The 14812-nt window shown below is 37.6% G+C and overlaps 3 protein-coding genes across 3 annotated transcripts; all 3 read left to right on the top strand.

Moving 5' to 3' along the window:
* Nucleotides 1–583: 583 nt before the first annotated feature.
* Nucleotides 584–1555, top strand: LOC120267171. Its single transcript, XM_039274870.1, has one exon. It carries the CDS (start codon nucleotides 584–586, stop codon nucleotides 1553–1555), a length of 972 nt encoding a protein of 323 aa, XP_039130804.1.
* A 5796-nt stretch (nucleotides 1556–7351) lies between these two features.
* On the top strand, nucleotides 7352–11222 carry LOC120266573. Its single transcript, XM_039274212.1, has 5 exons — nucleotides 7352–7457; nucleotides 9439–9523; nucleotides 10488–10601; nucleotides 10767–10868; nucleotides 10950–11222. The coding sequence occupies exons 1-5, from the start codon at nucleotides 7360–7362 to the stop codon at nucleotides 10992–10994; spliced, it is 444 nt and encodes a 147-aa protein (XP_039130146.1). The 5' UTR covers nucleotides 7352–7359; the 3' UTR covers nucleotides 10995–11222.
* Nucleotides 11223–11282: 60 nt separating this feature from the next.
* On the top strand, nucleotides 11283–14384 carry LOC120266570 (protein CYPRO4-like). Its single transcript, XM_039274211.1, has 2 exons — nucleotides 11283–13025; nucleotides 13919–14384. The coding sequence occupies exons 1-2, from the start codon at nucleotides 11382–11384 to the stop codon at nucleotides 14198–14200; spliced, it is 1926 nt and encodes a 641-aa protein (XP_039130145.1). The 5' UTR covers nucleotides 11283–11381; the 3' UTR covers nucleotides 14201–14384.
* Nucleotides 14385–14812: the final 428 nt, after the last annotated feature.

Genomic DNA, 14812 nt, shown 5'->3' with positions numbered 1-14812 from the left:
TTTTTAAACAACAAAGAACTCACATTTCCTGAACTTCAAAACTAAAAAACACAAACTAAAACCAAAAACAAAAGAATGAATAAATAAAACAACAACAACATGAAATAACTAAAAAAGAAAAAGAAAAAAGAGATCTAGATCTAGGGTTTTTAGTTTTTTGACTCACCTCCGGCGGTGGTCCGGTGATGGTCCGGTGGCTATCGGCGGCTACTAAGGTGGCTATCGGAGGTCCGATGATGGTCCGGTGGGGAGAGGCTCGGCCAAAGAGGGAAGCTACGGAGACGGGTGGAGAAGAGCTACAGCCAAGCTCTCTCTCTTTTATTTTTTTGATAAAAACCAAAAAAATAGTTGAACCGGGTTTTGACCGGGTCTGGTCAAACGGTTCACCGGTTTTGAGTGGGTTTGACCGGTTCAAGTTTTTGGTCAACATTTAATAGAAACCCGGACCGGACTGTGACCCGGTTCCCGGGTTTGCCGGTCGGACCGGCCGGTCCGGTCCGGGTTTAAAAACATTGATCATATATACTCCAATTACTAACCACACAAATTAAACAAACACAAAAAGATACATTAGGAAATCAAGATGGGCTTCATCTCCATGGCCATGAAGGACTCCTATGAACCACCCTACACCCTTGGCAAGATCCTCAAAGAAGCTCTCAAGCTCTTAACAAAGAGCTTGAAGCTCACTCTCCCAATCATCATCTTCACCTTCATCTACTCCATCTCAACCTTCATAGCCAACACCAACTACACCACTCCTCTTATTCAAGACTTCTCCTCCAAACTCCTCCTCATCCTCAACAACATAGACCCTAATGTCCCTCTAGGCCCCAACTTCTTCAAAAACCTTATCTCCATGGGCAAAGACTTAAAGCAATACACCATCATCCAAGCGGTCATCTTTTTCACTTCTTTCATCTTCTCCTTCATTCTAACCATCTCCGCAACGTATACGTTCACCACAGCCTACTCCGGTGAACCTTTATCGGCAAAAGGATTACTCAAGGTCTTCAAAAAGAGATGGTATCAAACTCTCATCACTCAGTTATACATACTCATCTTTAATATAGGCTTTGAAGTCTTGCTATTCAGTGTTATTGGGGTTGCTCTGCTTATGACCAAGAGTTCAAGCCTTTGCATGGGCATCACCTTCATAGCTTTGTCTCTATACATTTATATAATAACAAGGTGGCAAGTTAGTCTTGTGGTGACAGTGAATGAGAAGAGTTATGGAATTGGAGCTTTCTCAAAGGCTGTGATTCTCTTTAAAGGAAACGAGAAGAAAGGGTGTGCCGTTACTATTCTTGTTTTTCTTGTTGCGATGGCCATGACTGGAGCTTTTATGTTCATTATAAGGTTTATGAAGGTGGAAAGCCTAATGATGATTAATGTTGGTTTCTTAGCTTTGATGTCTTTGTTTAGTACCTATGTCTGGGCAGTGTACACTGTGTACTACTTTGAGTGTAGAAAAAGCCATGGGATTGTTGATGAAGAAGGAGATCAATATGTTTTCATGTTTGATAGTCTTCTTCCTCGCACTACCAAAGTTTAAGACAAGGATCAAGCGTGTGTTTATATATAGATTTATCTATGATGTAATAAGTGTTTCTCAAAACACTAGTTATATGCATGTATGGAGAGATTAAGGAATGGTTAGAGGTTTTGTGATCATGCTTTAATTTATGTAAATTGTGCCTGTTCTGATTAATGAAATAAATATTGGTTAATTTGAATGTATATATTTTCTTTTATATAAATGCGTCAATGTTTTTGAGCTAAACGGTGATAAAGCCCCTGGACAGGATGGCCTCCCGATCTTTTTCTTCCAGAAATATTGGGATATCATCAAGAATGACATCTTCAAACTTGACTTCTGCTGGGGGAGAGCCAACTTAGAAAAAATCAATTGAGCTAACATCGCCCTTATCCCCAAAACTCAAATTAGCCATGATAATCCTTCGCATTACCGCCCCATCAGCTTGATCAACTCCTCGCTTAAGATCATTTCTAAGATTCTAGCTAATAGATTGAGATCCAAGATTAATTCCCTGGTTGATGAGTCTCAGTCGGCGTTCATTAAAGGGAGGTGCATCACTGATAACATCATTACTGCGAATGAGCTCATTTATTACATGCAAAAGCTTAGGCTTCTGGGTTTAATTCTAAAAGTTGACTTTGCTAAAGCCTTTGATACGGTGGACTGGGAGTTCCTCCTGGAGCTCCTTCAAGCTAGGGGTTTTAGTGACTAATGGATAAGATGGATTAGCTCTATTCTCACTTCTACCAAAGCTAAATTTCTCATTAATGGTTGCCAAAGTGGGTATGTTAGATATTGCCGAGGTTTAAGGCAAGGAGATCCCCTCTCCCCCCTCCTCTTTGTCCTGGTGATTGATGTCCTAAGCACCATGTTTAATAATGCGTTACTCTCGGGTATTCTGCATGGGGTGGCTCTTGGGGACACTGGAACCAGGAGATGTAATCTGCATTTTGCTGATGATCTTCTCATCTTAACTAATGGGGAGGTGAAGACCTTCGTATCATCAAGCTTATCCTTTACATCTTCGAGGGTTTATCCGGTCTTAAGGTTAACTCTGCTAAAACTTGTCTTTATACTGCCCAGAAAAACTGTTTACCCCACAACGCTCTGGCTAGAACATTTCACTGTTCCTCGGGTACCCTCCCGATTACATACCTTGGGATTCCGATTTCTGGGGGTAGACCTCGAAGACAAGATTGGGATATCCTCATCAACAAAATTCGGTCAAGACTTGCTTCTTGGAAATCTAAACTTCTTTCCTTGGGGGGAAGACTCACCCTGTTAAACTCTGTTCTTTCGGCCATCCCTACTTATTGGATGTCGATCTTCAGGCTTCCTGCTTGGGTCATTAAGAGCATTGATAAGATTCGTAGAGATTTTCTTTGGTCGGGCCCTTGACTCCCATCAATGTAAAATCAGATTGGTCTCTTGGGCACATCTGTGCCGTCCTAGAGACCAAGGGGGTTGGGGTATCCTTAATCTTCAAACCTTTAATATTGCTCTTCTTGGTAAATGGTGGTGGAAGATTGTTTCAGGTGCACATTGGTGTGGTGTGGACATTCTTCGCGTAAATTATTACAGAAATTTCCCTATGTGGAACATGTTCCACAAGCATGGAAAAAGGCGATCTTTTTTTTTTTGAATGGTATTCTGCATTCCCTTCCGGCCTTTAGGAAAAATCTCTCCCATCAGATCCATAATGGGGTAACCACACTGTTTTGGTTGGATAGCTGGGTTGAGGGGCGTGCCCCAGCTGACATCTGGCCTCACCTTTATCAATTTGCCCTCAGGAAGGAAGACTCGATTATGGATTTCATGAGCAGAAGGCAGGTGACTTCCTCGTGTGATCACCAAGACTGGATTAACCTTATCAACAACACCGCATCGCGTATCTCTTCTGAAAATGATGAAAAATCTTGGATTCTTACGGCAAATGGCATTTTTACTGTGAAGTCTTTCTACATTTTCCTGATCTATGGAGGCTTGCGTTGCCATAAAACTCCCATTATTTTGAAGAGTGCTTGCCCAAGCAAGATTAATCTATTCAATTGGTTAGCTTGGGACAATAAAATCTTGACCCTGGAAAATTTAGCTATGCGCAGGTGTAATCTCCTTCGATCGACTACTTGTGTTTTATGTCATGCGGAGGTTGAAACCGCCGATCATCTCCTCCTCCAGTGCCCTTTTGCTTTGCATATATGGAATTATTTTGACCAACTTTTTGGTGTTTGTCAACCTCCCAGGTCCCTTAAGGACCTTTGGGGGGATTGGAGGAGAAAGATACCAAAGCCCTTACTCCCTTTTTGGGGTTTGCTCGTGAGAGCCATTAATTGGAATATTTGGCTTGAAAGGAACGCGCGCATCTTTAATTCCAATTGTCTCACGTCTATATCCATTATTTTGAAAATTGATCGATTGTTAATTTCTTGGTTCAATGCAGCGCCTAAGCCAAAAAAGGCTAAGCTCTAAGATCCTTTGTCGAAGATTAAGAGAAGCCTCGAGTTCCTGAGCCCCATTGACGAGGTGCAGTCTGCCCCGCCTTCGAGACCAAACTCCCCGGGCGAGATCTAGTCCTTACTGCGTTGTTGTCCTGAAGGATTTCCTCCTCCTTTAGGTCCTTATGTTTGCCCTCCCTGTTGGGCTTTTTCTTTTTTTCTTTCCACTCCTGATGGTTGGTTGCTTTTTGTAGAGCCTATGGCTCATTTTGTTTTTGTTGACTCTTTTCTTATTAATGAATGTGGTTCATCCACTTTTTCAAAAAACAATAGGAAATTGAACCTCGAAATCACTTAATAACATAAAAAAAAGTCAATGAGGTTAATTTTGCTAAATCAAAGGCTGGCTAACTATATAAATTTGTGTTTTATCTTATTTGTATAATAATTTTTTTTAGACACATTAAAAAATTTTAAATAGATGATTTTTTTTTAAAAAAAATTAATGTCAATTTAAATATATAAGGTGAGTCTTATTTAGAGGTGGGCACGGGCCGGTTAACCGGGCCCGCCGGACCCGGAACCGGCCCGTACTACAGAGGAAAGCCGCCGGGCCGGGTTGACCCGGCAGGCCCGCCGGGTCCGGTTCAGTGAATGAACCAAACCCGGCCCGGCTTATCACAGAACCCGTCATGGATGGGGTTTGAACCTAGGACCTCTCACATGGGAAAATAACATTAACCAATTGACCTAAAGATTTTTCTTGTTTTAGTGTAAAATATAAATAAATATAAATAAGTTGCAAAATATTTTTTAAATTTAATCTCAAACAACAAAAAATTTAAAATAATTTATAATAACTTAAAAATTTTTAAGATATATCAAAATAATTTTAAAAAAGGATAAAAAAAAACTACATTTTTAATTTATGGAACCAGGTTGGACCAAAATCCCATGGAACCGGGTATGACCCGGCCCGCCGGGCCCAATCGGGTTTTGACCCGGTGGGTCAACCCGCCGGGTCACGGGTTGGGAAAACCCCAACCCGTAACCGGCCCGTCTACAGTACGGGCCGGTTTCGGTCAATGAACCGGCCCACCGGGTCATTGAACCGGCGGGCCGATTCCGGGCCGGGCCGGTTTTTCGGACGGGCCGTGCCCACCTCTAGTCTTATTTGGTACCAAAATAAGCTTTATGTTTGGGAAAAAAAAAAATAGTTGGAATTAGAATAGTGGTCCTTGTGGAAATTAAACATTACTTGGTGTTCTGATAGTCAAAGTCAACTACAATAATTTAAGGAAAAAAGGACAAATTTTTTCTCCAAAGCACCGGGTTGGATGGAGACTCAAGAATTTTCGCATTAGAGTCTTTTTTTTGTATTAACTTTTAATTAAACATATCTCTAAAAAGAGGAGTAGCATAATAATTATATAATATATTGGAAGTCCAACGTTCTTTTGAAAGTCCAAGTATTTCACATAACTTAAGTTTTTAATTATTGTTGTTTTTTCTTCTTCATAACAAATAAATAAAAACTCTGCATTATGTGGACCTATCTATTGTTAAATATAAAATATAGTTCAATAATAATATTATTTAGTATATAAAAAAAATATCAAAATAATATTACTAGCATATATTTAAAAAACTAATTATACAATATAGGTGGAATTAACCCTATTACAAAAATTTGAGTGTGAGACATTTAAGAGTTTTTAAAATCAAATTTTATTAGATACAGTGGTGGAATGAATCCTACTTATAGGTGCGGGCTTATTGCCCAAATCCCGTATTACCGGATGATGATGCGAGAGCTGGATGATTAAGTCTCGACTCGAGTGCATGAGCACTCATGTATGTATATAACTCTTGTTACTTTAGCATATAAAAAAATTCATCAAACATTTCTTAATAATAAATATATATGGTACAATAATAAATATGTTTTGATAATTAATCTTTTTATAAATTTATGCAACACTTCTATTTTCATCGATGGTTTTGAAATCATCTTTACAAAACATTTTTGCTTTTTAAAATTTTGTTATTTAATTATAAAATGAGGAGAAAATAACAATTTATGTTTTTTTTCTATGGGAGAAATTTACTCTGCTCCATAAAAAATGATAATAATAAATAAATAAATAATCAAGAATTTGCTATTAGGCATGATCTTGCAATTTTACTCATGTGCTTTAATCCTGTGTTGGGCTTGAGTAAAATTGCACCAGCATGAATTGGCCCATCACTTGGATGTCGGTGAAGCGTTTGTCATCATGAGTTTTTTTTTTTAAGTGATATTCTTAATATATTTTCAAAATATCACACTAAAATGACCAAATAAGACATATTTAAAAAAAATAAAAAAGATAGAGGAGGTTTTGGTTAGGATTGTTGGTCCACATTTATTAAAGGAAAAGCTTGGGATCATAAAAGTACTGATGAATTTTTTTAGTAATTAAATTATGATAAATATTTTTGGTGGTACTGCATTATGATTATTTTTTATTTTAAACATTAAGTTTTAATTTGTATTATTTTGATCACTCAATTTTAATTTATGTTTACGAAGATGATACTAAGATAATTTTAAGAAAATTTTGATAACGTGTATGCCAAATTTACCATACAAATACTAGTTTGTCTCATCATCTATATATACAAATATAACACATTATTAGAGAGAATCATGTGTGCACTTTTATTGACTAATTCGTATATGCCATGTCAACTTAACAAATAGATCAGTAAGAGTGGTTTTGTGGTTCTCTTTGATGACGTGATATATTCACATATGCAAATGATATGCCAAAATTGTTGCTAGCATGTAAATTTGGTATATGTCATCTTTTTAGTATTTTATTGGTGAATGCAAATTTGAGTTAAGTAACAAAAATGATATAAATCAAAATTCGATATTCAAAATAAAAAATAATTATATATTATGATATCCACTCAATTAAATTAAGTCATGAAATATCATCTCAATAAAAACACATATTTTCTGTATGATGAACATATTTGCTGTTTTACAACAAATCTCAATAATTTATTTTTTTTTATTATAAATATAGATAAATCACTTGTTATTCAGTAACACATTTCTTACTCAAGTTGAGACACCAACATTTTAAACATTGGAGTTAATATTAAAAGAACAAATTATTGTACATAACTCCCAACTCTCACCTATAATAAGGAGAAATAATAAAATTAAAAATAAAATTAAAAATAAAGAAGAAGAAACCAGATCAGATATCCATAACCTATCAGCTCATGACTCTCTCTTTCTCTCTAAAAAAGACAGGGAAGAAAAAAAAAAGGGGAAAAAGTATAAAGCTCCCAACTTCCCAAAGAGGCTTCAATCAGCAGGGTGAACTTGTGATGGGCTCCTCTTCTTTCCTGGCACTCTATGCTGCCCCATGCTCATCCACAATCAAACTCACAATTAGCAGTTCTTCACACCCTCACACAATTTGCAGGTATGAAACCATCAAATACTCATGTTTAATTCAGCAATGTTTCAGTTTTCTTTCTTATGGATGTGTGTTTATTTTTGAGATCATTGTTTGGGAATGTTTTTGTGTTACTTCTGCTTTCAATTTTATTAGTCTTCATTCTTGAAACCATTGCCCAATATTCTCAAATTCTGTCATGTGCAAGTTTACCAGTCTTAATTCATGTGGATGTTACTATGTTAGCACTCATGAATTCATTGTTTGGGAGATTTGTTGTATTATTTGGTGTTCTGAGTTCTTTTGCTTCTCCTGTTATCAGATATTAAACAACTATGTTATCTCCAAGTTTAATTAGTCTTATTTCATATGGATATGGGCATACTTAAATTCATTGTTTTAGAAATTATTTTTTATTTTTTATTATTTATTTATTTTTAATTTTTAAAATTCCTTGATATCTGTAGTTTAAGTTCTATTGTTTCCCCCATTATCCAATATTCACAAACCATGTCATCTCCAAGTTTAGTTATTCCTCCTTTGTATGCATATAATGCATATGAGTATTCTTGGTGTTATTGTTTGGAAAATCATTGTCCAATATTCAGGTTTAGCTAGTCTTCCTTCTCATGGACATGGACATGGACATTCTTGAAATCATTGTTTGGAGTTTTGCTGTGTTACCTGGCACCATTCAATATTAACATACTTGTCTTCTCTAAGTTTTCTCAAGTCTGTGTCTTTCTTCATGTGAATATAGGTAGTTTGGAAATCATTGCTGGGAAGATCTGTTTTGCTACTTTTGTTTTAAGTTTTGTTTTCTTCTTCCATGGGCTGATGTTTTGCTGCTTGTTTTTAGTTGATCTAACAAAACTATGTGAACTCCAAGTTTTTACTCGGTCTTCCTTCATGTGGATGTGAGTATCCTTGAAACAGTTGTTAGGGACATTTGCTATCTATTAAATTTCTATTTGCCTTTTCTTTTCCAATCAAAATTTGTCAGTACATGATTGAATAAAGCTTGTAATAAGTTTGTAATCACAAACATTACCTCATTGGATATGGTCTTTCTTGAAATCATTCCCAAGAATATTTGCGTTCATTGAGTTCTGCTGTTTCTTCAATTGATTATTCATTTCCTTGGTAATGCATGATCCGACAAAACTTTGTGATTGATCTCCAAGTCTTCTTACAGCTATCGTCAAATATCCATTGTTAGAAAAATATTTGCATGTTAAGCTATTTGTCTTCAATGCTTCTTCAGTTATCGAGTATTGATCTTCTTGTTAACATATGGTCCAATCTTATAACCTTCAAGTTTACTAAAATTAGAAGAGCGCATGAAAAATGAAAGATAGAAGAAAGAATTAAAGAATAATAAGGAAGATGCATATAATACATGTTATTGCTTCTCATTTGATTGATCTATAAGATTTCTGTGAGATAATTTTACACATAGAAGCTTCTCACATTTAGAATGGTATTATATTATGAACAAGGCAAACATGGTGTAATACCAACCATCAAGCAACCAAGGACATGAAGAGCTAGGAACAAAAAATAATCAGTAACTGGCAATCAATCAATTTTACCACTTTCGTCTATAGGAGGATAATTGTGTGTCAGTTTTACTTGCTTCTTAGATGCTTCTTCAATTACCAGACATTTATCTTCTTGTTAACCCATGGTTTGGCAAAACTTTATGTACTTCAGGTTTACTTAGTCTTCCTTCATATGGATATCTGCATTCTTGAACCCATCGTTAAAAAGCTCAGTTCTGTGGGAAGTTATTTTTTTACCTCTTACATTACTCGATATATTTTTTTTTTGGTCTTCTGGATTATAGAAGGATTCTCTCTGTACAAGTGTAAATGCAGATTTTCTTTCACATATTTTGATCAACTGATTTTGAAAATCTATTTGTATGCTGTAAACTTCCAATTATATCATGGCTTAACATTAAAATTCCGCCTTCTTCAATGATTTTCTGCTTTTTTTCTCATGCTAGATGGAGACCACAGGGCAAGCAACTGCTGAATAATGTTGTCTTGAGGAGCAGCCGGCACACATTGCAAGTCACTGCAAATGCAAATGTACGAATCAAGGCTTTTATATGTAATCCGATAATTTTTGGTTTGAATAGGATTGGATTTAGTTAGCTATGCTTTGGAGAAATACTACAATCTAATTAGATTTACGCCAATAGCCTGTAGTCATTCACACGATTTTAAATTTTAGTTTTGCATCTAAAGTCACTGATCAAACATTTCATAAGTTTGGCTAATTCTTTTTTAACTCTCATTGTTGTTTTTTGTTTTCTTCTACCAATCTAATAATATCGATTTGAAATTCCTTGCTGTTGGTAGAGATTATTTTATTTCATTATTTTGTAGAAACATCTATCCCAAATTATTAAAGGAGCAAGCTTGTTCATTTGTTGTTGCAAAGCAATTCAAAGTAGCCTTTATAACATTAGAAAATTCTAGTTTGTTAATGTTTGTGTACTGATTGCCATTGGATGTATGTCGTTAAGAATGCTGGTGAGGCATTTAAATCTAAGTTGTACATATATATGTGCCTGTTTTTTTTCTAGACATGATGAACAAGAGCTTGTGTTTTTGTCTGAAACCGAGTGCATCAACACTTACGAGGCACTTCATTAACATCGAATTAAGTTAAAGTGTTGCATTTAATCGGAAAACATGATACACACACTGTATTTCTATTGTAGACAACAGCTTGAGTAATATCTTTAATCCTGTTTGTGGACAATATTGTGAATCACTTGAATTGCTTGTCCTTCCGACTAGTTTTTTTTTTGGGCCAAAAAGTATTTATCTTATCAGCTCATTTTGGGTGCATCTACACTCAAATATTGTGAGCCAACATGTTGCATGAGCAATGCCGGTTCTTAAATTTCTTCATCAGTTATAATGTGAGAAAATAGAACTTGTGTTGCTTGTTTTATCCTGTTGATATGAAACCAATGACTAAAATTCCTTTTCTTATATTGTTTGATTTACTGAGAGACAAATGTTTTATATTTTGATGGCGTAGGCGCCGCGAGGAAAAAGAACTTCAAATGACAATATAATAATGGTCGATCCTCTGGAAGCAAAACGCTTGGCCACCAAACAAATGCAAGAAATCAAGGCTAGAGAGAAACTCAAAGTAAGTTGTTTAATCAATGATTTACAATATGCTTGTCTGTGGCTGATACACTGGCCATTCTTCCACTGATTATAGTGTAATCCTCAAGATGAAAGTTCATTGTTTCTATTTAGTTCGTTTACTGGCATTCTCATGAAACATCGATTAATTTCTGATACTATCCAGAGACAACGTCGGATCGAGGCCATTAATGGAACTTGGGCAATGATTGGTCTCACAGTGGGCTTGGTAATCGAGGGCCAAACCGGAAATGGTATTCTAGCTCAGGTGTGTTACTATTTACAAAATGAATGAATACCGCCTTGATCAAAGCTTTACCGAGGACATAACGTTTCCCTCGTTGTGCAGATTGCCGGATATATAACTTCCGTCATTCATTTCTTCTTCCAATAGCTCTGATACCAATTGCATCGGCAAAGAGCAACAATTACAAGAAGAAAGAATTCGTTGTTTTTACAGAAGAAAGTGTTTTGTTTTGAATTGAATTCAACCAGGATAATTTGAATCATGTACTTCTTTATGAACAAACGTTAAGATTTTATAGTAAAAATATGTAATATTTCAAGGGTGTATGTGAAAAAGTCCCAAAGGAATCAATGAATCATCCACATGGTTTGTTGGACTCGTTTTGCTTAAACGTACACTGAGGAACAAGTTACCGCACACCAACGTTTCCAAATCCCTAAATTCCCAATTTGAATTTCAAATCATCTCCGTTGCCCTCTTCTTCTTCTTCTTCTTCTTGTTGCTCTCTCTATCTGTGTTTCTCTCGCCGGAGCCATGGGCGGATCTCACAGCCGCGAGGGTCTCAGCCTCTCCGACTCCGACTCCGAATTCGAAGAACTAGAAGAAGCAGTAGAAGAGACACTGCAATCGGATTCGGGTGCCCGCGCATCCGGATCCGAAACCCAAACCCGCTCCTCCGTCGATGATGTTGATGCCAAGCTTCAAGCACTGAAACTCAAGTATTCCTCAAAGGCCTCTCCATCTCCTTCGAAATCTCCAAACCCTAACCCTAATATCTCGAACGCCGTCAAACTCTACCTCCACATTGGCGGCGATTCCCCCACCGCCAGATGGATCACCTCCGAGAAGGTCACCTTCTTTTCCTTCTCTCGCTATCCGTCTGGCTCCGATGATGATGATGATGAGGAGGAGGAGCAGGAGGAAGGGAATTGGAAGGCGCCGCCATGGTTCTTGAAGGTCGGGGCCAAGATCACCGCCCGCATTAGCCCCGAGCTCCAGCTCAAGCCATTCCCTGATCAGCGTCGCGTCGACTTTGTCGCTGATGGCGTCTGGGCTCTGAAGTTCTTCTCCACGGACGCTTACCATGGATTCTTCAGCCGCTACCAAGATTGCCTCTTTGAGAATACGCACAATCGTGAGGCGAACGATACCAGTAGGCTTAAGGTTTTTGGGAAAGATTTCTTGGGATGGGCTAAGCCGGAGGTGGCGGACGATACCATCTGGGAGGATGCTGAGGAGAGCTTCGAGAAGAGCCCCAATGTTGTGGCCGTCGGGCAGGATCTGTTGGAAGAGTTCGAGGAGGAGACTGGTGGTGGTGGGATTCAAAGCCTTGCACTTGGGGTGCTTGATAATAGCTTCTTGGTTGGTGATTCAGGGATTCAGGTGGTGAAGAACTTCAGCCACGGAATTCATGGTAAGGGAGTTTCTGTGAAGTTCTCAGATGGAGGCAAAGGTGTTCAGTATTCGACCCCAAAGAAGGCCCTGCTCATGAGGGCCGAGACTAACATGCTGTTGATGAGCCCTGCAACCGTTGGGAAGCCGCACGCTACTGGTGTCCACCAGCTTGACATTGAGACCGGGAAGGTCGTCACTGAATGGAAGTTTGAGAAGGACGGGACTGACATCACAATGAGAGATATCACCAATGATAGCAAGGGAGCACAGTTGGATCCTTCAGAGTCCACCTTCTTGGGGCTGGATAACAATCGGTTATGTCGCTGGGACATGCGAGACCGGAGAGGAATTGTGCAGAATCTTGCAAATTCAATGGAGTCGCCTGTCTTGCACTGGACGCAGGGGCATCAGTTCTCTAGGGGCACAGACTTCGAGTGTTTTGCTTCTACTGGTGATGGATCCATTGCTGTGGGATCAACTGATGGGAAGATTAGGCTGTATTCCAAGAACTCGATGAGAATGGCAAAGACTGCTTTTCCAGGACTCGGGTCTCCGATCACTCATGTGGATGTTACTTATGATGGGAAGTGGATTTTGGGGACGACTGACACCTATTTGATCCTTGTATGCACAATCTTCAAGGACAAGGATGGGAAGGAGAAGTCTGGGTTTAGTGGCAGGATGGGGAATAGGATTGCTGCGCCAAGGCTTTTGAAGCTCACTCCTTTGGATTCACATCTTGCTGGAAAGGACAAGAAGTTCCAAAAGGGGCAGTTTTCATGGGTAAGCGTTCATAATTTGATTTAAATGCTATTTCTATTGAATTAGAATATAGAAACAAATAAGCTGCATACTGCTGTGCTATTTATGCTTATAAATTGTTCTTGTTTATATCATATGAATACTCATCTTGTCTTTTGTCTTAGGAATAACCCAATTGCATGGTTTTAATTAATTATGCTCTCCTCTTCTTTCCAAGAGTGATTTTGTTATACATTAGTTTTTTACTTTATGAGAGCCCATATGTTGATATTAAATTATGCAAACTATACTGAGTGAAATGCTTGCTGATAATTCTTAACTTATCATCCAATATCTAAGTCTCACTCTAAATTAAAATGAAAAGATTCTTATAATAGATTTTTCCATAATGTAAATGGCAAAGCAGAGATGGTATTTGTAGTTCTGATATTTCATACATCTATAAAGCTTTTTATAATTCCTGAGGACTTGATGCATAACTCATTATGTAAATTTAAGGAGTCTTTCTTGATTGGCATTAAGAAATTGCTGTGTAAATGCCATATCTGGATTAGATTGTTACACACAAAAATGTCAATCCCTGTAATGTATGGTAATTTTGTGTGGTCATATTTCTAATTGTATTATCCGAGAACCTGTATGTAAATTATTATAACAACGTTTGTAGTGCTTAGCTCTGAGATTAAGAATACTTATTAATTATAACAACGTTTGTAGTGCTTAGCTCTGAGATTAAGAATACTTATTAATCAAACAGTAAAATCATTAAATTAGCATCCTAGGCTGGGCTTCTTATCTGCTTAGATATATCAAATTTCTGTTATCCTGGTTACCTAGTGTAGGCTCTGATTTTATGCAATGATATGGATTTGATAAGCCTGGAGTAGATGCATTCTCACGTACGTTATGTGCAGGTCACTGAAAATGGCAAGCAGGAGAGGCATCTAGTCGCAACAGTGGGCAAGTTCAGCGTTATCTGGAACTTCCAACAAGTAAAGAACAGCCACCATGAATGTTACAGGAACCAGGAAGGCCTCAAGAGCTGCTACTGCTACAAGATTGTCCTCAAGGATGAATCAATTGTGGACAGCCGATTCATGCATGAGAAGTTTTCAATGACCGACTCCCCCGAGGCCCCGCTTGTCGTTGCAACTCCAATGAAGGTGAGTTCCTTCAGTATATCTAGCAGGCGATGACGTTGTACTTCATGTTGTGGCTTACTTCCACGTCTGTACTAGTTTTTAGATTGATCTTAATCTTCAATTCCTTGCACTCCCTGTTTGTTATGTATCCGTATTTTGTGTTCTGATGACTATACATCCTGTTACTATCTGATTTAAGCTTCATGTTAAATCAAAAACGTTTAGTAGGTTTTTGGTATCTCTAATTGTAACCAAAATTCAGGGGCTGCACAAGATGCCATATAGCCCCTATATGGCATCTCTCTTGTCTGCTCAAATTTCAATTATGTCGTGTTCTTGGCGGATCTATGCCTTGTAAAGTTTAGAAGTACATATGCATTAGATATATTAGACAACATGTGACGTCATTTTTTTTTTTTAATATTTTGGGATTTTCCAGAAGACGTTGATGGTTTTAACACTTGCATTTTCATTTTTACGCATCCTGGCTTTTCTTGGCACTCATTTGCCGCAAGGAACAATTCCAAAAAGACTTGATTTATATGGACTTGATTCTATTTAGCTTGACCTCAATGAATGAGACCACCAATTACCCTGGTTGACGATTTTCTAGTTTATTCTATTGATCAAATTTGATAATTTTGTATTTCTTTCCAATAGAAGCTG

The sequence above is a fragment of the Dioscorea cayenensis genome, chromosome 8 (assembly GCF_009730915.1).
Source record: "Dioscorea cayenensis subsp. rotundata cultivar TDr96_F1 chromosome 8, TDr96_F1_v2_PseudoChromosome.rev07_lg8_w22 25.fasta, whole genome shotgun sequence".
Lineage (NCBI taxonomy): Eukaryota > Viridiplantae > Streptophyta > Magnoliopsida > Dioscoreales > Dioscoreaceae > Dioscorea > Dioscorea cayenensis.
Note: the sequence above shows the minus strand (reverse complement) of the source record. Positions and strands in the feature narration are given on the sequence as shown.

Coding starts and splice junctions, on each gene's coding strand:
- LOC120266573 (XM_039274212.1), top strand. CDS start 7,360: ATGGGCTCCTCTTCTTTCCTGGCACTCTATGCTGCCCCATGCTCATCC. Junction 7,458..9,438: donor CACCCTCACACAATTTGCAG/GTATGAAACCAT, acceptor TTCTCATGCTAG/ATGGAGACCACAGGGCAAGC. Junction 10,602..10,766: donor AGGCTAGAGAGAAACTCAAA/GTAAGTTGTTTA, acceptor GATACTATCCAG/AGACAACGTCGGATCGAGGC.
- LOC120267171 (XM_039274870.1), top strand. CDS start 584: ATGGGCTTCATCTCCATGGCCATGAAGGACTCCTATGAACCACCCTAC.
- LOC120266570 (XM_039274211.1), top strand. CDS start 11,382: ATGGGCGGATCTCACAGCCGCGAGGGTCTCAGCCTCTCCGACTCCGAC. Junction 13,026..13,918: donor AAAAGGGGCAGTTTTCATGG/GTAAGCGTTCAT, acceptor CGTTATGTGCAG/GTCACTGAAAATGGCAAGCA.